This window comes from Vipera berus (genome assembly GCF_964194415.1).
Source record: "Vipera berus genome assembly, chromosome: Z".
Lineage (NCBI taxonomy): Eukaryota > Metazoa > Chordata > Lepidosauria > Squamata > Viperidae > Vipera > Vipera berus.
In genome coordinates, this window is record NC_138205.1 from 21,593,943 (window position 1) to 21,618,627 (window position 24,685).

At 42.1% G+C, this 24,685-nt stretch overlaps 1 protein-coding gene across 1 annotated transcript in view; it reads left to right on the top strand.

Moving 5' to 3' along the window:
- Positions 1 to 361: 361 nt before the first annotated feature.
- Positions 362 to 24,685, top strand: part of KREMEN2 (kringle containing transmembrane protein 2) — a gene marked incomplete at its 5' end in the record, with an annotated part of 31,743 nt that continues 7,419 nt past the window's right edge. The window contains 5 exons of the mRNA XM_081345931.1: positions 362 to 692; positions 2,260 to 2,384; positions 5,179 to 5,332; positions 16,783 to 17,115; positions 19,268 to 19,396. Coding sequence (XP_081202057.1) covers positions 362 to 692; positions 2,260 to 2,384; positions 5,179 to 5,332; positions 16,783 to 17,115; positions 19,268 to 19,396 — 1,072 coding nt within the window. The remainder of the gene's footprint in view (positions 693 to 2,259; positions 2,385 to 5,178; positions 5,333 to 16,782; positions 17,116 to 19,267; positions 19,397 to 24,685) is intronic.

A 24,685-nucleotide genomic window follows, 5' to 3' on the forward strand; every position in this document is an offset into this window, starting at 1 on the left:
ATAGTTTTTGTGCATCGCAGTTCAGTTTATCAGATGCATATGATACAGAGAGAATTGCTGTGGTTGTCAAGAGAGAAAAGGAAAGGGGGATTGTTGATCAGAGATAGGTCTTGGGTTGGAAGTGACCAAACACTTATGTTTCATCATAAAGCAGCAATCAAATATGTCTTAGGTATGAAGAAAAGGCGTTGCTTGGCTGACTTTGCTAAGAGTTGGGTCTGAGAAGTTGGAAGAACATCCAACGCCATCATCAAGAGTTGATGATTTGTCTCAAAATAGCCTTCTGTGACTTTGTTCTTTAGTGAATGGGGAGGAAATGCACGATAACAACCATCACCACCCCCATATAGAAAATTAAAAGATGCAGGAGAAAACGTGGAGAAACCTGCCTCCTACCATTTCTCTTCCCTCTGATTACTCCCCAGAATTATCTGAATGTTTTATGGTGAATGGAGCTGATTATCGGGGACTGCAGAACAGAACTGCGCCTGGATCCGCTGGGAAGCCTTGCCTCTACTGGAACCAGACACGAGAACATGCTTACAACACGGTCAAGTATCCCAATGGCGAGTGGGGGCTGGGCAGTCACAATTACTGCCGAAATCCAGACGGTGATGTACAGCCTTGGTGCTACATCTCAGAGAACGAAGAAGGGATCTACTGGAAGTATTGTGACATCCCAACCTGCCACAGTAAGTGTTGAACCTTGCATTGAAGTTGGGGGAATCAGCCAGAGTTTAGCAAATAAAATAAAATAAAATAAAATTGGTCCCAATGATGGAGAATATGTGTAGCTAAGGGTTGAAATGAGGGGTCCTTGGTGCTCTGAGCTTGCTTGTTTCCTTGCAGACGTTTCATTACCCTGACTAGGTAACATCATCCGTGCTAGTAAGGAGTGCTTGAGTGCTTGAGAAGGCTGATTTAAAGACCTTTAAGATTTATATAAACTGACAGCAAACAGCGGTCCTTACTAGCCCGGACAATGTTACTAGATAGGGTAATGAAACGTCTGCAAGAAAAAAGCAAGCTCAGAGAGCACCAAGGACCCCTCAAAGTTTGGTCCACTCTGTAGGAAAGTTAATAATTGGTGGACCTTCTCAGAAGTTAAACATCCTTTTCTCAATTGCTTGCTGGTTCTGCCTGGAGTCTCTAACCCAGCTTTTCCCAAATGGGTGTCCTATAAAGGCCAGAATGGGTAGAAATTATGGAAGTCCCATTCTTACAGTTCTCTGACACTGTGATCCTAACTGTTCTCCTTCAAACTGACAAGCAGATCCCATTCTGATCAATCACCAGCTCAGAAGAAAGATTTGCTTGCTTTGAAATTTATTTCAAAGGAGAAGAACATTTAAATGAAATTCTTATAGATGGAGTGTTGTGGTTTGCCTTTATTATGGGAGACCAAGAGTTTTAGATGAAAATCCAGTCTAGGGGTGTCCCTTCTACTGTCCCTTTTCAGATTTTGAAGTTTGGGCAGCCAGGGCAACTCTGAAGTCAAAGAAACAAAATAACGCTGTAGCACCCTTCTCAGTTTCAACAGGAACGTACTGTAAACCCAATACATCAAGAAGAGATGTATTGGAATGCAATTTTCAAGCCTCAGAAAAATACAGAAAAACATGAACAGCTCTTATAGCGGAAAACACTTCAGAGAAAGTGTAAGTTGGTATTAAATCTGTTGTACCCGAAGAGCAACAATTTTGAGACAACTGCCTCTGATGCCTTTCACTCAAAACAATATGTCAGTGTTTCTCAACCTTGGCAATTTAAAGATGGGTAGACTACAACTCCCAGAACTCCCCACATCTGGCTGCATACGGTCAGTTTGTATCACAAGTAGTCATCACTTATTGACTGCCTTGTTTAGTGACTGCTTGAAAAAGAAAAACAGCTTTGCAACCAAAGTTTACGTTTTCAGCCGTACAGTGTCCCATGGTTAAGTGATTGCCATTTGTGAGCTTCACAATCAGCTTCAAACAAGCACAATTGATGGAGAATGCGAAAGTGAAACCCCAAGTCGCAGTCATGTGATGTTTCACTTACTGACCATGGTGATTTGTGTAATGATGGAAGCAGAATTGACATCAAAGGTCCAGCGCAGTCACATGGCTTTTTTTGGCTTAGTGACTGTGTTGCAAGTCCCAATTGTGGTTGGTAAATGAAGACTGCTTGTAAAGTCCTACAGTTGTGTAGCATTGTGATACCTTCCTGTATAAACATTCAAAATTTCTACCCTCATCCTCCATTGTTTTTTTTCAGTGCCTGGCTATGTTGGCTGCTTCTTGGACTCTGGTACTCCCCCAACACTAAGTGGGAGCAGTGGCACCTCCACCAAGCTCACAGTGCAAGTTTGCCTCAGTTTCTGCCGCAAGCGAGGCTATAAGGTACAGCAGCTCAGGAGGCCTTCACAGTCCATTGAAGAGGTTGCTTCAAACGGCCCTCCCAACCTGGGTTTGTCTAGGTGTGTTAGAACTACATCTCCCAGAATTCCCGGATAACAGACTGGCTAGAAAATCTGGGGTTGATTAAGAATCCAGGAACTGAGTTCTTAAATAGTCCAGATACAATTAGATGACATTAGTTGAGAAAAACTAAACTATATTATTTTTAGAATAATATAAAATAATAAATAAAAGCCAGGGAGTGATTCCACCCAGTTCCCACTTATTCTCTTCTCCAGCCTAGGAAAAAAGCGCCAGTGAAAAGGATTTCATTCTTTCTAATCTGCCACACTGGAGTTGTGTGATGCAGCTCTGGGCTTGTTTTTAATTTAAACATAGAATCCTGACACTGTTTCCAATACAGTATGCTTTTAGATTTGTCTTTCCTAACCTGACTTGGTCTGCAAAGCTTGAGAAGGCTGATTTAAAGACCTTTAAGATTGGTATATATAAGGACAGGAGTCTTCAAACCTGACCCTTTTATGACTTGTGGACTTCAATTCCCAGAATGCTGGCTGAGTAATTCTGGGAGTTGAAGTCCACAAGTCATAAAAGGGCCAAGTTTGAAGACCCCTGTATAAGGATGTAGGGTGGTTCAAAGAGATACAAAGCAGTGCTCTGGCACAGCTAACAAATTTAGCCAGTATGGCATTGGAGACCATTAGGGGGTTCTGAATACAGAACTGATGAATTTATATATTGATTTATTATTGTTGAGGAATAAAGAAATTTGGAACCCAACCAAGTTTAGTGACTATTTCTCTGTCTGGGAACCAAAAAGCTGTCATTCCCTGAATAAAAATATTTGGTAGAGAAGCTCCATTTGTAATTTCAACCTCTTTTTCATTTGATCTCTTAGTGTCCCATTAAACTACAGTTCCCATTAAGAACAGCTATGACAATTCTTTTTTTTCCCCTATTAATGGGTAACCAAGATAGCTCATCTCTCATATTTCAAGAAAAACTGTTAAGACAGCTATAGAGGTCTTGCTGGCCACTGATCCATGGTTGTTAATAAAGAGATCTCTATTTAATATTGATATAGGGACTGTTGGTTTGCTAACTTTTCTGAGCTGATCTTAACTATTGGGCCTTGAGCAGCTGCTGCTTGATTTGATGGGCAATAGTGCCTATCTCCACGCCATAAAAAAGCTTTCCTACTTGATTTGTTTGCTGATCACAGCACCATCAGCACTTTACGGGGGACCAGCTCTCCACCCTTCACTTGTAATTCAAGGTACAACATCTAAACAGCAAATCAAATGATGACCTCAGAGTAAGGCAGAGCTAGCTTACATGAAAGGCCTGAATCTTGATTTTCTTCACTCGCTCTGGGCATGTGCCTTCACTGATCTACTTTTTCCCCTTATTTGGATTGATCTTGCACCCTTTCATCGGTTCTCTGACAACTGATGGGAATAGAGTAGACACATGTTATCCCCCTTCTCTATTTTCATCCCATCAGCCCAATTCTTGGCATCCTGTGAAACAGAGCTCAGCCATCAAACAGCATTTGTTTTGTCGTTCCAGGCTATCAGTTTTTATTAGCGCAACAAATGCACAGTTGTTACCCATTTGTCACACTTGGTTCAGACGGCTGCCCTCATGGTTATGCTTCTGTTCTGGAGATACTGAATTTGAAGATTCGTCTATTTTTTTTTAATATCTGGGAAAGCATTATACAGTCTGGTTAGTTGATTATGTCATCTGTTTAAGCTTTCTCATTTGGAAATAACAAAAATTTGGGGCTCTTGTAAGTAATTTTGGCTCTTTTCCTATAATCTTCCATATCTTCCAGCCCTTTTATTTTATGGAAACATAAATCTGCTGGTATTACTCTGCGTAATTGCTCCATAGAAAGTAAACCATTTCTTCTGGCTTTAAGGTGGACAACTAGCTCAACAGTTTACCATGCAAATACAATCTTTATGGTCTGTAAACCATGATTTATCTATCTATCTATCTATCTATCTATCTATCTATCTATCTATCTATCTATCTATCTATCTATCTATTTATTTATTTATTATTGGGATTTATATGCCGCCCTATCTCCCGAAGGACTCAGGGCAGCTAACAACAATAACATACAATAATACAGAAGTTAAAAGAAAAATTAAATTAATGGCCCTGTAGAATAAATTAAAATTAAAATTAAAATAAGTTAAAAATTAAAGTTAAAAATTAAAAACATAATTAAAATCCCTGTCAGTCCAGGTCAGCCTGGTGGAAAAGGAGTGTTTTGTGGCCGCGGCGAAAGGACTGGAGATCTGGGGCCATCCGAAGCTCAGGGGGGAGCTGGTTCCATAGGGCTGGCGCTCCCACAGAGAAGGCCCTCCCCTTGGGGGTCGCCAGCCGACATTGTCTAGCTGACGGTACCCTGAGGAGGCCTTCTCCGTGTGAGTGCACTGGGCGATGGGAAGTCGTTCCCGGCAGCAGATGGTCCTGCAAGTATCCCGGGCCTAAGCCATGTACGGCTTTAAAGGTAAGTACCTTCAATATGGTCTAGCATATTGAGTGAACCCAACCAATTTGGCTTATTCAGTAAACCCTGATTAAATCAAGCATGGCTTTCAGTCTACGAGTATATCCTAGGAAGTCTTGAATTTCCTTCAAGACAATTGCTTGTCCTATCCTTGTTTCCTTGTTTCATGTTTCATCTTCTTGCCATAGCAATGCAGTTAAAGAGATGGGTCCATCTTAAATCTTCACTTATTTTCTTCTGCCTTTTTGGAAGTTTGCTGGAGTAGAAGCTGGTTATGCCTGTTTCTGTGGCCATGAAGGGGATATCCGGCACAGCCAGCAAGTGAGTGCTGTGGAATGTGATCAAGTCTGCTTTGGCAAGTCCAGTGAACTGTGTGGAGGAGATGGCCGGATCGGCATATACAATGGTAAGTGTGAGAATTGGATGCATATCTTTGGTAAAGATGTACCTGCTACAGCTAAATGCCTATAGGTGAAACTTCTTCCCTCTGCATATTACACGTTGGAAGGCCATCCAGTGAAGTTGATGGGGTTTAGAAATAACTTCCAATACACTTTTAGAAAGACAAAGGCAAGTTATCTTTTTATTCAAGGATTTGGAATCCAAGTTACCCTAAGTCAGGGGTCCACAACCCCTGGTCTGTGGCCCACTACCAGGCCTTGAGCCATTTGGAACTGAGCCACAGAAGTGGCAGGTGAGCGTGCACGTACATTGTTTGAGCAGTGGGTGAATGTGTGCATGTGCGCTCCATTTGCTGGTAGCAGCGGGCAGGCTTGCCCACTGCTCGTGCAAATGGAGTTGTGTGTACGTGCTTGCCCACCGCCTGTGTGGCACCATCCCCTCCCCTCCACCGATCCACAGAGCGGGAAAAATTGGGGGAACTCTGCCCTAAGTGGCATACCAGGGGTTTTTCAGAAGTTTCATATTGTTTATAACAGTATTTCTCAGCAGCTTGAAAATGTACAGATTTAGACTTCCAGAATTCCCCAGCCAGGATTTGGGAGTTGAAGAACTGAATCTTCAAACTGCCAAGGTTGAGAAACCCTGTTCTATGCACGTTCTGAGGCCATGTTGACCTAGACAGTAGGTTAAGGTCTGAGATAGTCATTGCCCCTCCCTGTGAACTCTCTGTGAGGCTTTGAAAAGTGATCCAATTAACTGCTGGCTCATTTCCTGCTCCAGAGAAAACATTTCTCCTTTTTCACTTCCTAAATGCTGGAATTTCTCTCTTCTTCCCTTGCCACCATTCTATAGTTGCACCACGCAAGGGCTGGAAAAGGATTGTTTTTGTTTTTTAAAATTCTTCTCGTGAAAATGAAAATGTGAGAAAGGAAACAAGGAAGGTAGAAGATTGCCAGCTTGCTACCTTTTCTCGGTCTCTTTCATTGGTCAGTTGGAGGAAGTGCCAGTCAGCTGACAGGATGGAAGGTGAAATCCTTGGTGAATCCATCACATTGGCATAAGAGAAGGTTTAAGTGGGACACTGGCATGAAAACACTGCTTACATTTGGAGGGGGTAAATCGGTGACTATAGAGAAGAGGATAAAGTTCCATTAAAATTGAGTGGGATGGAATCCCGAGAAGAGACATTCATAGATTCAGAGGCATCTGAGGCAAGAGGGCTAGGCAGTGTGAAAAAATATATATGACAAAAACACTGTCACGCTATCATGATGATCTCTTTCTTGTGCCCTGAGTGACCTTGCACACACATGCAAAAGGAGATGAGCTTGCCTCGTAGAAGGTGCAACTTTGCTCTCATCATTTAAGATGACAGCCTCCCATCCTGCAGACTCTTCTGGGTAAAATGTGTTTTCTCTTGTGGCAACCGATGCTGCAGCATAACAGCTTTTATACCTGGGATTAGACAACTTCCAGTGTTAACAATGCAGCGATGTGCTTGAGTTCATATTTTGCCATAAAGGTAAAGGTTAAGGTTCTCCCGCACATGCGTGCTAGTCGTTTCCAACTCTAGGGGCCGGTGCTCATCTCCGTTTCAAAGCCGAAGAGCCAGCGCTTGTTCGAGGACGTCTCCGTGATCATGTGGCCGGCATGACTAGACGCCAAAGGCGCACGGAACGCTGTTACCTTCCCACCATAGTGGTCCCTATTTTTCTACTTGCATTTTTACGTGCTTTCGAACTGCTAGGTTGGCAGAAGCTGGGACGAGTAACAGGCGCTCACTCTGTTATGCGGCACTCGGGATTTGACCCGCCAAACTGCCGACCTTCTGATCGACAAGCTCAGCATCCTAACCCACTGAGCCACCGCGCCCCTATTTTGCCATAGAGAGTAATAAATATTTGCAAGTTTCATTTGCAAGTGCCATAACCCTTATTATACGAATAGGAAGGCCATTTTAGGAACTAGCTCTTGCATATTTTTGGGTATAGGAGAGAAGGACGGTATTTGCTCCCATCCTGCTAGTTTTATGTTCTCAGCATCTGGAATGCAGTTATTTATTTTAACTAGTGTTAGTTTTCAAGAACTTTGCTTTGCCTTCTTGTTTATTTAAGATGCAGCTGGGCACTTTTCCTTCCTGATTTTGACTCTTGACAAAGTCTGTTTGCAACTTAGTATTATTTCCATTTTAATTAGTTTTTAACAACCATAAAAAAGCCGGGATCTATATAGGATCTCCTTTCACGTATGAGGCAGTGCACTGGCAGTTTTCCATAATACAATTGCAACTTAGAAGGCACATGACAAACACAACAAGGCAGTGTTCGCTTTATTTTGAATATGTGCGTGAGATGCACACTGAGCAATTGTGGGAGAAGTGGGAGGTGCAAAAAAAAAAGAAAAAGAAAAGTTTGTGTGTTTTATGACTAATAGCTCTGTAATTGCAAATTCCAGTTTGGCCTTTTAAATCTGTTTTTCTCTTTTGAATTGTTCTTTGTTCCTTTAAATGTAATTGCTAAGCACATTTGATTTGTGTTTAGATTGTAAGCCGCCCTGAATCTTCGGAGAAGGGCAGGATATAAATGGGATTAAAATAAAAAATAAAAAATAAAAAAAAATTTTTTATTTTAATTCAAAAGGAAAGGGAAAAAAAGTTCTTCTGGTTGTATCTTCTAGAGGCCGAATGATTAGGAGCGCTACTATCTATCACTTCCAGAGTCCTTCGCTTATTCTGCTGTCAGTTTTATACCCTCACCCTAGTCCAGTCAATTTCATATGTCTTTGTCAGTTTTACTATGCTAACTAGACTAAGACATTTGAAATTGACTCTACTTTACCCCAAAATATCCTAAAAGTAAAATCTTTATCTTTATCTTTATTAGACTTATATACTGCCCTTCTCCCGTAGGACTCAGGGAGGTTCACGAGGTTTTATTAAAATAACAATACAACATTACAAAAATTAAAAACAGTTAAAATAATTACATTTAAACCTTGAATAAATATAAAACCCCAATTAAAATCCAATTTAAAACCCCAATTAATACTCTCAGTCCAGGCCAGAAAGCTCAAAGAGCCAAGTCTTCAGGTCCCAGCGGAATGAGCGAAGGTCAGGGGCAGTCCTAAGCTCTACGGGCAGCTGATTCCAAAGGGCCGGCGCACCCACAGAGAAGGCCCTCCCCCTGGGTGTTATCTGCCGGCAATCTTTTACCGGCGGTACCCTGAGAAGACCCTCCCTGTGGGAGCGCACAGGACGAAGGGAGCTTGATGCCGGCAGCAGATGTTCCCTCAGATATCAATAGTACTGCTTTGAAATATCATGTGTTATATACACATTTTTTATCAAAAAAACCCACAAACAAACAAAAACCCCAACTAGCCAGAAGGGTGGGAGGAACAGTTTTGACGAAAAAAAATATTAAGAGGACAATTGGAGCCTTCTTTGCATGGTTCATCAAATTAAGCAACTGAAAACACTAGTGTAAATAGCCTTTGATTTAAAACCACCACTGGGACCAGAATTTCTATTGCTAAGCAAGGCAGTTGTTACGTGAGACGCACTTGATTTTACGACCATTTTTGCCATGGTTGTAAGCAAAGCACAACAGTTTTTTAAATTAATCCAGCTCGCCCCATTGGCTTTTCATTTCAGTTGGGAAGGTCACAAATGGCAATTACATGACCTCAGGTTAGTGCAGCCATCATGGATACATGCCAGTTGCCAAGCACCTGAATTTTAATCACATGACTGTAGAGATGCTGGATGTTACATATGCAAGGACTGGTCATAAGTCACTTTTTTCAGTGCCATTATAACTTTGAATGGTTGCTAAATGAATGGTTGTAATTCAAGGAATACCTGTATCATATTTGAAGGTCGGTCTCAAGAGCTGGCATATATTGGCATAAATATTGGGGGAGGGAGAATTACATATTATTTGGTCAATCCCTTTGGCAGCTCATTGGGGACTCAGGAGTTGTTTACTATATAAATAGAAAAGGTAGCTTAAAATGATCCAGCTATTTCACATTTAGCTCTAAACAGTTCCAGATTTGATTAGAATTAAATTAAATTAAATTAGCTCCTCCTGGACAGTTGTCACCCATGCAACTAGACAGAGGAGCAATTGATGGCCAATTCTGAGGTGACATCGTTAAAGAAGAGTAGATTTTCTTTAACGTCATCATCTCTGACCACCTCATAATCTCTGACAGCGTTCTGATTTTCACACAGATATACCTGTGACTACACGGGGGATTAAAAAGAGGCCCAAAGGGATCAGAGGGATGAGAACATACCCATGTCCAGCTTCTCCACAGTCAGACAAAATAGTTGTGCCTTCTTTGCAATGGCTGCGGATATTTAGCCATGTTTTATCTTGTTCTGCCAGCCCCTGAATTTAACAAGTCAACTGCCTGGGAGCTTTTTGTGCACCTGGGAATCCCTGCTCCTTACGAACATTTGTAAGTTCTAGGTGGCTCTGACCGAGCATGCTGGCTGAGGAATTCTGGGAGTTGAAGTCCACCACATCTAAAAGTTGCCAAGGTTGAGAAACACTGCTATATACACCCAGTACCCGAGTGTCTTCCTAACCTAACCTAGAGTCCAATTAACATCTTTTCCGCCTCCCAAATCCACTGACAGCCAACTCTGGAGCCCTTCAGGCATATAGCAGTCATGCCAGTCCAGCAATTGGCATCATGGCAATGTGTTCCCACAACTGATTTGCAGTGCTGGAGCTCTATGGAGGTTTGGCTGGACTGTTTTTCGGCACATGGAAAGTTGCTTCTTCACCTGGCATTTGCTAGGATTTTTTTTTCTTCCATTCAACCGCATTTGATTCTCAGCGACTGCCTGGACAAGTCCCTACAGTTTTCTTGGCAAGGTTTTTCAGAAGTGATTTGCCATTGCCTTCTTCCTAGGGCTGAAAGTGACTGGTCTGACCAGCTAGTTGGAGCTGTGCTTAAGGTGAGACTAAAACTCATGGTCTCCCAGTTTCTCTCCTGATGCCTTGACCACCACGCCAGTCTGGCTCTAGGATAGCCACCCTCATAATAGCATCCTTTGTGTATTAAATCCCAGCTATCAGAGAACCTGGTTTGAGGCAGCATCTGGAAGGAGCGGCAAGAGGGGTCAGATTGACAGAAGCAGGATGGTGGTATCATGATTATTATTATTATTTATTAAACTTATATACTGCCCTTCTCCCGTAGGACTGCCTCTTTTCTGATGGAAATTCAAGGCTCCACTGTAATATAAGTGAAGGACTGCCTGTGTTTGATCTTTTTCCCTAGCCCAAACCATTCGGAGGCTGATCTAGTCCTGAATTTTCAGGACTGTTAGCATCACACTTAACTAGAGCCTGGATGTTGTTGCTCTTTTTTCGGTATCCTCCCCTTTTTCTTGTCAGACTGTTTCTCAACTTGGGGAGGAGGATTGCATCCCATGTTGACTACTTCTGCATGCCACCATCGCTATGTGTCCTCCTGGTTGAGAAACCTCCATCTAATGGATTTCACAACCTTATCAGCGAACCCAATCTTAATTCTCCTAGCAAGTTTCACCATAACTCAAAACTGCCTCGCAACATTTCTCCACCTTCTTTAAGAAGTTTCCACAGAAGGGCAGGCATCACCCAACAATATTATGCTGACTTTGAGAATTCATATATGCAGGGGGAAAAATGCATATTGTTGTGTACTGGGTTCCTTGCAGCAAGCAGGAGACAAGGCGAGAGAGTTCAGGCAGGAACATGCTTTATTGAATGCAGGAACTGAACTGTTAACCAAGGCTTCTACGCAGCTATTTATACTGCTGGCCACTAGGCGGCGGCCAATAGGTTTGAAGGAGCCTATTGCCGCCCTAGAGCCAACCAATGGTGGTCCTGGAGACTGCTTGTCTGAGGAGCCAGCGACCGTTACCCAACTCCCTGATTAAGCAATCTCAAACAGCCTTAAAAGACACGTGGTACAGTTCAAGTAAAACAAGCCCAATACATTACACATATAAAAGGAGCTTCCCCTAATACTGGTAGTTTAGGGATGTTTTTACACAATGCCCAACAACAAAAGCACACACTGTATGGAAAACATGGAGGTGGGTTTAGAAATTTGGGTCCCCCCCCCCCACTTTCAGTTTGGGTCAGAGGCAAAGGGGAGTTTGTGGCTCCCGGAACTGCTATAGCTCAGGGCACAGGTCAAGAATAAATGGTATTTTTTGTGCTCACTTTTTGGTTAACTTGAGGGATTGGCTTATGATATTCTTGCCTGTCCTCAGTTTTCCAGGGAAGGCCAGCAATCTCGGGTGTCTTTCCAAATTTAATGGGGGTGGGAGGGTAGGATTGGGAAGTAGAATTGGTGCTCTGCGGAAGTTCTCTATAATTGAGATAGTTTAATCAAGCACTTGTACATCCCATCAAAGTGAGCTGCTTAACTATGCAGAGTACTATTTTATGCATATGATTCCTCAAAACAGCTGCAGTTCTGGGTTCCACCTCCCTCTTATCTCAGAGGTTGCACACAGAAATGGATGAGCTTATGAAGCATAATTGTTAAATTGAGCCAGCTGCAAGATGTAAGAATATTGCTTGTGTAGGAAAAGATCCAACTGTTCATGTAGGTGGGTCTTAACTCTGGCCAGGTTATAACAACTCCATGGTAGTTGGATGCAATGCTTAATACTCCCTATTAATTGCCTTTAGCGTTATGATGTGGGATGTAGTACTGTAGTTGTTGACAAGCTCGATTCAGATCTAAGTTCAGCCAAGCACTTACTGCTCAGCCTCAGGCAAGTTGCTTAGGCATTCAGCTTTCACCAGCCCTCTATAATCATTAAGGCTATGCAGCAATCCAGGTTTAAAGATCTACACTGAATTTGTAGCATACGTGGATGTGCACATAGCGTTTGTTGTGAACACCTTTTCCTGGAATTGTGTGTGAGTGAAATTGGGTAGAAATCTAATAAATAATAATAATAAGGATATGTCAGGGTAGGAATACTGGTTATACACTAGCAGGAGGTGGGGTAAATTTAAAAATGGGGGGAACCCCTTTCTCCATTTTTATGAGAACTCAACTGGCTATTAAGAGAGGTGTAGCAGTGTAATATGGAAGGCTGGAGATCTCGTGTCTTCTCTCCTGGGATACGCATATCCTGTCCTCGCCTCTTGCTACTTATAGTGGCTGGGCAATTCTCACTGCTTTCCAAGCAATACCTAATGGATAACTTTACAGTAAGGGACGCGGTGGCTCAGTGGGTTAGGACGCTGACCTTGTCAATCAGAAGGTCGGCAGTTTGGCGGGTCAAATCCCGAGGGCCGTGTAACAGAGTGAGCGCCTGTTACTCATCCCAGCTTCTGCCAACCTAGCAGTTCGAAAGCACGTAAAAAATGCAAGTAGAAAAATAGGGACCACTACGGTGGGAAGGTTAACAGCGTTCCGTGCGCCTTTGGCATCTAGTCATGTCGGCCACATGACCACGGAGACGTCCTCAGACAAGCGCTGGCTCTTCGGCTTTGAAACGGAGATGAGCACCGGCCCCTAGAGTCGGAAATGACTAGCACGCATGTGCGGGGGGAACCTTTACCTTTACCTTTTAGCAGTAATATGGAAGGCTGGAGATCTCAAGTCTTCTCTCCTGGGATACACATATCCTGTCCTCGCCTCTTGCTACTTATAGTGGCTGGGCAATTCTCACTGCTTTCCAAGCAATACCTAATGGATAACTTCACAGTCCTATTATGTGTCTGAAAGGGGATTCTCATCACCTATTTTATCTTGCTGCAATGGCAATCAGGGGAAGAAAAATAAATTCCATAATGCAACTTGCTGGCCATAAGGGGAAGAGAGAGTGACCTTGAGGGATAGGAGGAAGAGCTGCTACCAAGGCCACAGTCAGATAAAAGAAGCCTCAGTCCAGAGCACGAATGTAGTGTGAATAAATTTCTCAGACAAACCTCTCCCTAATTCTCAAGAAGATAAAAGGAGGGAGGAGATGTATTCAGAGTTGCAAGTTTCTGTTACTGTAACCTTACAATAAAGGTGTGTCTTGGCCTACGTGGTGTGGGTTTCCTAGTCTGATCTACCTTGAAAGGATGAGATTGGCCTTGTAGCAGCCTTTATTTCCTCCTTTTGAAAAATAGACCAAATTTCAATAGTGGCAAATATCTGTAGCTTGGGTGTCAAATCTAACAAATCTATCTAACAAACAGAAATTCAATGGTGAAAAAAGTAAGGTTCTACATTTAGGCAGGAAAAACCAAATGCACAGGCATAGTATAGGTGATACCTTGCTCAATAGTAGTTACTGTGAGAGGGATCTAGGAGTCCTAGTGGACAATCACTTAAATATGAGCCGGCAGTGTGCTGCAGCTGCCAAAAAAGCCAACACAGTGCTAGGCTGCATTAACAGAGGGATAGAATCAAGATCATGTGAAGTACTAATACCACTTTACAATGCCTTGGTAAGGCCACACCTGGAATACTGCATCCAGTTTTGGTGACCACGATGTAAAAAAGATGTAGAGACTCTAGAAAGAGTACAGAGAAGAGCAATAAAGATGATTAGGGGACTGGAGGCTAAAACATATAGGGAACAGTTGCTGGAATTGGGTATGTGTAGTTTAATGAACCGAAGGGCGAGGGGAGACATGATAGCAGTGTTCCAATATCTCAGAGGCTGCCACACTGATGACTTACACCTGACCCATCACAAGACCCATCCCAGACCCTCATTTGACACACCCACACCTGAAGCCCTGCTGAAGTTGTTACCTAGCCTGGTAATGAAATGTTCAGAAACCCACCCACAAGCTCACCCTCAATAGACCAATTTCACAAGAGATAAAACAATAAAAGTTTACTGACAAGAAGTCAAGATACGATAATAAGTAGTTCTTGTTTTAAACCATTCGTTCAACCATTCAGAATTATGATGGTGCTGAATGAGGAGGACAAGCTCGCAATTACAATGTCACAGCACTTCAGTCACATGATTGCTATTTGTGACCTTCACTGTCAACCTCCGACGAGCAAAGTCAATGGGGAAGCCAGCAGGAGGTCTCAAATGCTGATTATGTGACCATAGGGCATTGTAACCTTTGCAAGATTCATCAAACAGCAGTAACTGGGACTGCCCAACTCATCTAATAACAGCAACTGGGACTGCCAGAGATGTTGTCATAAGTCAGTGTGGTCATATGATGTTGCACTATACAACTGTGTCACTTAGCAATAGTTTCCAATTCCAATTACTGTTGGTAAGTGAGGATTAACTGTCTACAAACAAACCTCTATTTACTAAAAAAAGAGACTATTTCTTCAATCAAAAAAGAAAAATTTGCTGAGTAAAGTTCTGTGCTCTCCAGTAGACCAAGCAGAAAGGGCCAAGAGGCTATTTCAATTTTTCTCCAGAAGCTCAAGGTCCAGAAGAAGATTCCTTTGAACCTCCATTTGTTGTTGTTGTTGTTAGCTGCGAAGTCGTGTCCGACCCATTGCGACCCTATGGACAATGTTCCTCCAGGCCTTCCTGTCCTCTACCATCTTCTGGAGTCCATTTAAGCTCACGCCTACTGCTTCAGTGACTCCATTCAGCCATCTCATTCTCTGTCGTCCCCTTCTTCTATTGCCCTCAATCTTTCCCAGCATTAGGCTCTTCTCCAGTGAGTCCTTCCTTCTCATTAGGTGGCCAAAGTATTTGAGTTTTAGCTTCAGGATCTGGCCTTCTAAAGAGCAGTCAGGGTTGATCTCCTCTAGGACTGACCGGTTTGATTGCCTTGCAGTCCAAGGGACTTGCAGGAGTCTTCTCCAGCACCACAGTTCAAAGGCCTCAATTCTTTGGCGCTCAGCCTTTTTTATGGTCCAACTTTCACTGCCATACATTGCAACTGGGAAGACCATAGCCTTGACTATACGCACTTTTGTTGACAGAGTGATATCTCTGCTTTTTAGTGTGCTGTCTAGATTTATCATGGCTTTCCTCCCAAGCAGCAAGCGTCTTTTAATTTCTTGGCTACAGTCCCCATCTGCAGTGATCTTGGAGCCCAGGCAAATAAAATCTTTCACTACCTCCATTTCTTCCCCATCTATTTGCCAGGAAATAACCAAAGATTGTGTGAAAGAGAGTCACCTGTGAGTTTTTATGGAAGATGGTAGAATCAACTTTGGGTCTTCCTGCTTCTAATCTAATTAGACATTTTGGGTTGCTCAAAATCCTTTAATATTAATTAGTTTAAGAGATATTGTCTGAAATGACAAATTATGTTAAATCATTATGTGGATTTCTCTCTAAACGTATTTGGAAGGTCAGAAAGTGTTTATGGTTCGATGCAGACTCACTTAAGAAACTAATGTTGAATTATCCAAGTTTGAAAATGAAGAAGAAGACGATCTTCTTTTTGAATGTCTGGGCCAAACAAAGGATAAACTCCTTAAGTCAGTTGAATTTTAGTAGTTGTTTTAAATATTCTGAGAGATTGTGTTCTGAATATGATTTACCCATAACATCTGTTTGGCAAGTATGTATCTTTGAAACATGTACTGACAAAATAGCACAAGCCAGACGTTTTTAGCAGGCTTAGAAGTATCTGGAGTCTTGAGATGCTTAAGAGATGCAGCACTTAAAGTGATCCAAACAATTCAATTTTATATGGGATTTTAAAAAAATAAAAGGAAGACTAACTTTAATTACATATCTGTACTGTGGAATGAAGAATTGAAATATCCAATTTTGGAAAAATCAAGGGGTGCACCTTTTTTAAAAAAAAACTGTAAACATACTTATTATTTTGAAAAACTTAAGAAATTCAGTAGAATGCATTATATTTTATATCTACTGGACTTCTCAGGTAAAGTTTAAAAAAGATTGGACATTAGATTTTTTTGTACTGGCATTATAAATATTTTTTTAACATCATTCTGGAAAGAAATAGAATGCAAATGAGATATTATATTCCTAAAACAGGGAATTTGGTCTTTTACGAAGAGGTTTGGCTATAGACCCTAAATCTTGGTAAAGGGGATGATCTTATATAATTTGAATAAACCGTATCTTCCTGATATTAAGGAATATCTGTTATCTATTTTTGAAATCTTTTTATTCCAAAAATAAGAAACTGAAGCAATATGTCTCTATATGGTCTAGATTTAATGATAAAACTTGAGGACTGAAATAATCTCATACCAATATGAAATGGATATTACATGCATTTTGGATCTATTTAAATTAACTCTTTTTATTTTCTGTGCAGTTACATTTAGTTTATTTTCATCATTAAACAACAAAACGGAGTTTTTGTAATTGAATAGCCATTATGTTGACGTTGTGCTTCTTTGTATTTCAGCATTTGATCATTTTTTAAATTTAAAAATATCTAAATTTCATAACCTCGGTTCATCAGAGGCTTTTCCTTTAATATCGATTGCAATTCTGTTCTGATTTTTCCCTTCCCATTCCAGTCTCCATGGGGGCCTGTCAGGGGAACTTCAGTGATCTCTCTGGAGTGATCTACTCTCCGCAATTCCCAGATGACTATGAGGCCAACAGCAACTGCAGCTGGATCCTTTACCCTGCAGGTTGTGATTCTATAGAGCTCAGCTTCCGGATCTTTGACGTGCGTGATCCAAACGACCGCCTGGAGGTCCGGGATGGACACAGCAATCTCTTACTGGCCCAGTTTGATGGGCGCCGAAGGCCAGGCGCACCTCTGCTGTTCCCCACGGACTGTCTTTCCCTCTTCTTCCAGTCAGACCAGTTCCTGCAAGCCCAAGGCTTTGCCGTCTTGTATCGAGGTAAGCACTGAACTTTGGCTTCCCGGATGATGCTGTCACCTGACTAAAATGTTATAGGAAAGTTATATGACGATGTTCCATAGGAGTGCTTTCTCTTTCCCCCTCCCCTTCTTTCTCCCAAGCGGCCCTGCTTACAGAGGGGGACAGGGGAGACCATCTTAGCAAGATGAATGAAGTCAACTTTTGGGGCAATGTAACCACAGATGCCTTTGACCTGCAAGGCGGTGGATAAACACTTGTACTGGTGACATCTTACCCTTGCACCCTGAGCTCTAATTAGTAGATCCTAGATCCACATGTGTTAGGAGTACAGATGGTTCCGTCTTGGAACATCTTTCAGGATTCCTGGAGAAACTCCATAAATTTATTACCCAAACATTGCTATCTGGCCATACTCCTTGAATATGAAAAAAGGCTTCTTCCCATATCAATCAATCAATCAGTCAATCAATCAATCAATCAATCAATAATAGAGCTGGAAGGGACTTTGGAGGTCTTCTATCCAACCCACTGCTCAAGAAGGAGACCCTATACCAGGGGTGTCAAACTCAATTTCATTGAGGGCCGCATCAGCACTGCGGTTGCCCTCAGGGGGCTGGGTGGGTATGGCCAGGGTGGGTGTGGCCTACTGGGTGGGCGTGGCTAAAGTGCGTATGGCCTACTGGGTGGGCATGGCCAGCTCTACATCGTTGGCATCAAGGGTGCCTATGGGGGCTGAGCAGGAGTGGGACAGATCTGAGGGTCTCTGGCGGAAGGAGGGTCTCTGGGCCAGGGCCAAGGCAGTGGGGGCCGTTCCCTCACTGTTTCCAGGATGGCTTCGTGGGCCACATGAAACCACTTTGCGGGCCGGATCCGGCCCCCGGGCCTTGTGTTTGACATGTCTGCCCTATACCATTTTAGACAGGTGCCTGCCCAATCTCTTCTTAAAAGCCTCCAGTGATGAAGCACCCACAACTTTTGAAGGCAAGCTGTTCCTCTGGTTAATTGTTCTCACTGTTAGGACGTTTCTCCTTAATTCCAGGTTGCTTCTCCCCTTGATTAGTTTCCATCCATTGTTTCTTGTCTTGCTTTCTGGTGCTTTAGAAAATAAGTTGACCCACTCTTCTTCGTGGCAGCCTCTCAAATACTGGAATACTGCTATCATGTCACCCTAGTCCTTCTTTTCTTTAAACTAGCCCCTACCCAGTTCCTGCAACTGTTCTTCATGTGTTTTAGTCTCCAGGCCTTTAATCATCCTGGATGCTGTTCTCTGCACTTTTTTCAAAGTCTCGACATCTTTTTTGTAAGGTTCCAAATTTTTTTAATTACATTTCTTTTTTACATTTAATTATTTTTTTTGTAATATCCCCCAACGGTTAATTGTAGGTCAATCTCTCTCGACATCTCTTCAAATCTTTCTGTAGTCCCAGATCGGTAATCTGTCTGTGACACCAGGGTTCTTTTTAACAGAGATGGCCAGAGCTGATTTTGCAAGCCTGGGGGCCACAATTGTCTCAGGCTTTCACAAGGTACGGTTTGGTCTTTGAAATGATTGATTGGATCAGTACGTTTTGTTCTGGTAGTGTTAAGATGTAACTGTACATATTCACATTTATAGAGTCACTAATTTGAAAGGGGAGGAGAAGCTAAATTGATATATTTTGCATTGAGAAGAAAAGGTCAGATGGACATTTTGCTGTTGAGCTTCTCCAAATTTTAAAGACACCTTGACCTGGCTCCTTTTGCAGTGAAGTTTTTGCTTGTTTGGCTGATTTAAATTCTTGTATTTTATCTAACCTTTCTCTAAAGCAATGCTCCACAACTTCCACTAATTGAAATCTCTGTATGGGGAAGACTCTAAGGGTTCAAAGGAGATGCTAATGAGATGCATTTGTTGCATTTATTGTATCTGTGCAACTTGCCCTTACTACAGCTCTCATCATGGCTACGCACACACATGCACACAGAAAGGCTAAACTTCAATAATAAATTAATGTTCTCACTAGGCCAGGATTACATTCAGAATCACTGTACTATGTTCATGTCAAATCAATGTAGGAAAACTGGTGAGGTTGGTGTTACTGTTTAACATATCAGGAAAGCCTGAGATTTTGATGAGAAGTTAAGCTGAAAATCCACTGTAAAATCCTTCATGATTCTGATTTCCTTCCAGGCCTGAAAGCTTCCTCGGTCAACTTGCGGACCCTTCCAGGTGATGGATCCCGTCTGGCCCCTACCTCTTCTGATTGGTTGAACTCAACCTGGACCTACAGTGGCAATGACTCTGCCATTGGGGTAGGAGGTAAAGGATCAAACTGCGGGGGAGGGGGCATATTATCCTATGAAGCTGTTATATGTTATAGCAGGGATCTTCAGACTTGGCCCTTTTATGACTTGTGGACTTCAACTCCCAGAATTCCTCAGCCAGGCACGCTGGCTGAGGAATTCTGGGAGTTGAAGTCCACAAGTCATAAAAGGGCCAAGTCTGAAGACCCCTGCAATAGGGTGTCTGTGGAATTCTGGGACTTGAAGTCCACAAGTCATAAAAGGGCCAAGTTTGAAGACCCTTGTGTTATAGCTTGACTGGCTTTAGGCAAAGCAGATTCTTTGACACTGTAGTTTTGCACTGGACCAAGGAGGCCTTGGAGCCGTTCTGGTTATGCCTGCCAAGGAAACCAGGGTGCCATTAAATTTATAATATTTCTTTTTTTTTATTGAAAAGTTTTAAAATACATTTTATCTTTAACAATCCCCCCTCCCCCTCCCCTACCTATCCCTCCCTACCCCTCCCCCCCCTTTCCCCCCTCCCCCCCCCCCCCCCCCGACTTCCCAGAGCTAAGTACAGGGTATAAAAACAAAGAACAATCATAAACATCCATATGCTACCAACAATAAATTCTTAAATCTATCACTCTCTAGCTCATATAAAATAACTACAAGCAATATTAATATTACATATAAAAAAAAGAAAAAAGAAAAAAGAAAGGAAGACTTATTCAAATGCTAAGTGAAACTTTTTAGTCCCGTATTCCTTCTGGATATATTCAATCCATTTTTCCCACTCCATAATATAACGTTCTTGCGAATGATCTTTCAAATAAGCCGAAATCTTTGCCATTTCTGCCAGGTCAGAAACCTTTAAAGTCCATTCTTCTATAGTCGGCAGTTCCTCCTTCTTCCAATACTGACCTATTAAAAGTCTTGCTGCTGTAACTAAATTTAACATCAACTTAGTGTCCACAACAGTAGCATCTGTAATTATACCCAACAAAAAGAATTGCGGACAAAACTTTATCTTTTGCTTGAAGATCTTCTGCATATTCCACCAAATTTTTATCCAAAAAGCCTTGACCTTTTTACAAGTCCACCATATGTGAAAATATGTTGCATCTTCACCACCACACCTCCAGCATTTTGGCTGATAGTTCGGATACATACTCGCAAGCTTTTTAGGATCTAAATGCCATCTATAAAACATTTTATAAAAGTTCTCTCTTAAGTTTTGAGCTTGTGTAAATTTTACGTTCCTCACCCAGATCTTTTCCCACGTATCCATTGTAATAACTTCTTGGATGTTCTGGGCCCATTTTAAAATTTATAATATTTCAAAGAGTGCAATTCGAAGTTAGAGAATACATTTGCAAGATGAAATGTACTTAATTCTTTTACCTATCTATTTCTTCTGAATCTAGGGTAAGCCAACTGTATGTACCACTGGTTGGTATGCATCCTCAGACTCATTGTTTTTAGGAGAATCCCCAAATCACAGAGCTTAAAATTTCCCCCTACCTGATTTTGCTCCCAAAATATGCATAATAGATGAAGCATACGAAGGTTTAATCCACTTTTTTTTGCATTTTTAAAGCCTTCCAGACTTGGAAAAGGGATTTCAATCCCATCTTTGGTAATAGTATATAGGTGTGGTTATATATACCTCCCTTATCCTTCAGGAGCAGAAAGAAATTTTAAGGATCATCCAGAGCTAAAAATGTTGCCTATCCATCTTCTTCCTGTCATAATTTTATTTTTATTCAAAAGCAAGATAAAATACAATTTTTTAAAAAAAATCTAAAAAAGGACAAAAAAATACAATAAAGTTATTTAAAAAGCGCGTAAAAAAGAATAGAAAACCCCCCCGCAACACATGTATACATATTAACCCCCTCCTTTACTGAATACTGATTAATACATCCTATCCATCTTCTAAATCATTGTTGTTCAATCTCAGCCACTTGAGGATTTGTGGACTTCAATGTCCAGAAATCCTCAGACAACAGCACTGGCTGGAGAATTCTGGGAGTTGAAGTCTATAATTTTCAGGTTGCTGAGATTGAGAAATACTGTTCTAAGCAGAGCAGTCTTTCAGCATTTTCCCCCACAGTGATGAATAACAGAATTATCAGAGCTGAAAGGGACCTTGGGGGTCTTCTAGTGCAACACCCCCAGCTCAGGCAGGAAACCCTATATCATTTCAGACAAATGGCTGTCTAATCTCTTTTTAAAAACTTCCAGTGTTGGAGCATTCACCACTTTGGGAGGCAAGTCGTTCCACTGATTAATTGTTCTAACTGCCAGGAAGTTTCTCCTTAGTTCTAGGTTGCTTCTCTCCTTGACTAGTTTCCATCCATTGCTTCTTGTCCCATCTTCAGGCGCTTTTGAAGAATAGCTTCTTGACTCCTTCTTCTTTGTGGCAAGCCCTGAGACATTGAAACACTGCTATCATGTCATCCGTAGTCCTTCATTAAACTAGACATACCTAATTCCAGCAACCGTTCTGGGTATATCCATTTGGATATTTTCAAGGGTAATAATTTGGAATGGAGATGGATGGAAAGCAGATCTAGCAGCCCCCCCCCCCATTTATTCTTTGCAGAATTTCTCTTTCCCATAAATAGTTCCTGGCTTAAAGAAACAGAAACACACTGGGGTGCACCAAAGCATATTCCAAAAGTATCTAAAACATATTTTTCAAATGGATAAGAGGAACATTTGAGGAATGGGATCTTTTCACATTTCTGTACAAACTATTCCTCCTTCTGCCGATTATGAATTGAAGCCATTCCCTCATCGCCACACATTTGGAATGTGCATTTTTCGAAATGAGTTCACTTAGGTAGTCCTCAACTTACGACCGGTTGCTTAGCAACTGTTTGAAGTTACAATAGATACCAGAGGGGAGGGCTACTTATGACCCAGATTCAAAGTTCTGACAATTGCCCTCCCCATGGTCATGTGACCCGACTTTGTGTGCTCAGCAACCAGGCTGCATTTATGGTGTTTGCAGCGTCCCGTGTTTGTACAACTGTGATTTACAATAGTTTTGCCAAACCCCAGCATTTACCTTTGATTTTTGGCCAAACTGTACCTATGCTGAACTATGGGTTCACTAAATGAACCCCGGTGCTTGCTCAATGACTACAGCAAAAAAAAAAAAGTCATAAAATCGGGTCAGTTTTGTGACAGATCCTTTTTATGACCGTCACGACTTATGACTGTGATGGGTAGCTTCCTTACGGTCATAAGTCAAGGACTGCCTGTAAAGGAATATTTAAAAGAAAATACGTAATTGTGTATTTAAATATCTAGCGCTCTGTAAAATGAGATGCAGGATAAACAAACAAAAAAAAAAGGATGTAGTCATTGTAAACAGGTTAATATAGTATTATGGAGAAGAAACAGGTTGATGTGCAGCTCAGCTTTTCCTAATGTGGCCTCTCTCCAGATGTGCTAGCACAGCAACTCTCATAATTCCGAGACCGTCTGGTCAACTTGTGGAAGGATGAAACTGGGGCATCACAGTCTTGCAATGGACCACCACAACAGTTAGTTTCTCGTCCTTGGCAACTTGAAAATGTGTGGACTTCAACACCCAGAACTCCCCAGCCCCAGTTCTGGGAGCTGAATTCTACACAACTTGAAGTTGCCAAGATTCAGAAAGATTGTACTAGAAGTTATCGCTTCCTTTTATTCTGATTTTTCTTTTCTTTTATTTCTATTCTGCCTTTATTTATTTTTACATATAGCTCAGGGCGGCAAACATATTCAACACACCTTCCTCTTTTCCTCCCCCCACAACAACAACCTTGTGAGGTGGGCTGGGGTGAGAGAGAGTGACGCGCCCAAAGTTACCCAACTGGCTTTCATGGCTAAAGGGAAAGTCACGATTTCCCACTTTCTAGCCTTGTGCTTTAACCACTGGACCAAACTGGCTCTCTTTGTACTTTATATACATACCGTCAGGGCTTTTTTTCTCACAGAACGCTCAGAACGGAGTTCCGGCACCTTTTTTGGATGGAAGCTTGTAGGGTAGGCAAGGCGGGTTGTATGACATGTGTGAGTTCCGGCACCTTTTTCTTTTACAAAAAAAGCACTGCATACCGTATATATACTTTATATACATATTATGTACTTTATGTCAGTCTCTTTGTATTCCAAATTGGGTGAATGAACACATCCGGGATCCTAGCAGACAACCCCTTATTTAGGACGAGACTTTGACTCTAATGAATGGGAAAAATAACAAAAGCAAGATAAATCAGAACTCTGTGCAAAGAAACCAGGGGCACGGTGATGCACGCAGAATGCAAAGCTAGCAATATGGTAGATATATGCTTATTTGGCACATCTTTTTCTGCTGCCCTTATGGGAATGGGAAGAATGGCTTGGAAAACTCCCTTTTCGGCTTCTGTTCAGCCTCTGCCTTAGCTGACTTCAGCTTTACTAAGTGTCGCTCTGCCACTTTCATATCTGTCTGTTGAGCCAGAGGGACTAAGAAGAGCACACCAAGCTGAAGCCAAAATTTCTCATCGTGGCATAAACTTCCATGACGCAGTCAAAGAAGAATGGAATGCATGCTGTCAATAGAAGGGGCTGGCTAGGTTGCTTGTTGGCTTCTGTTCATGCAAAACTGTGTGTATGTGTGTATTATACATACCATACACAGAAGTATACAGGGTCACCCAGCGGTGGGATTCATCTGGTTCGCACCAGTTCGGCAGAACCGGTAGCTAATTTTTTGTTGCCCAGGCCCAGAATAGACTTCCAGAAGCGGCATTCACAGAGAACCGGCTGTTCACATATTTGAATCCCACCACTGGGATCACCCTAAGGTTCATGGCAAGTATCTCCACTTCTGAGGTGTGTGCCATGTTCTTAAGAACACTGACTTCTTGCTCATCAGGCTGTCTGGAATTTTATATAATTAGTTACCATCTTCTAGCCTTCTGTCCCTTCCAGAGCAATGAGGTTGCTTTGCTGCTCTGCATTACCCACCCCATCTGGAAGACGTTGGTATTATTCAGTATATTAAATATGGCACCACCTAGTGGCAGAGGCTTTGCAATTACAGATAGGCTGATGGGGGCTTTAAAGCCGTCCCAGTTAGGCCAAATTGAACCTGGTGTGATCGCTTCTTAATTTTTGTTAGGTAAAGGTAAAGTTTCCCTTGCACATGCGTGCTAGTCGTTTCCAACTCTAGGGGCCGGTGCTCGTCTCCGTTTCAAAGCCGAAGAGCCAGCGCTTGTCCGAGGACGTCTCCGTGGTCATGTGGCCAGCATGACTAGACGCCAAAGGCGCACAGAACGCTGTTACC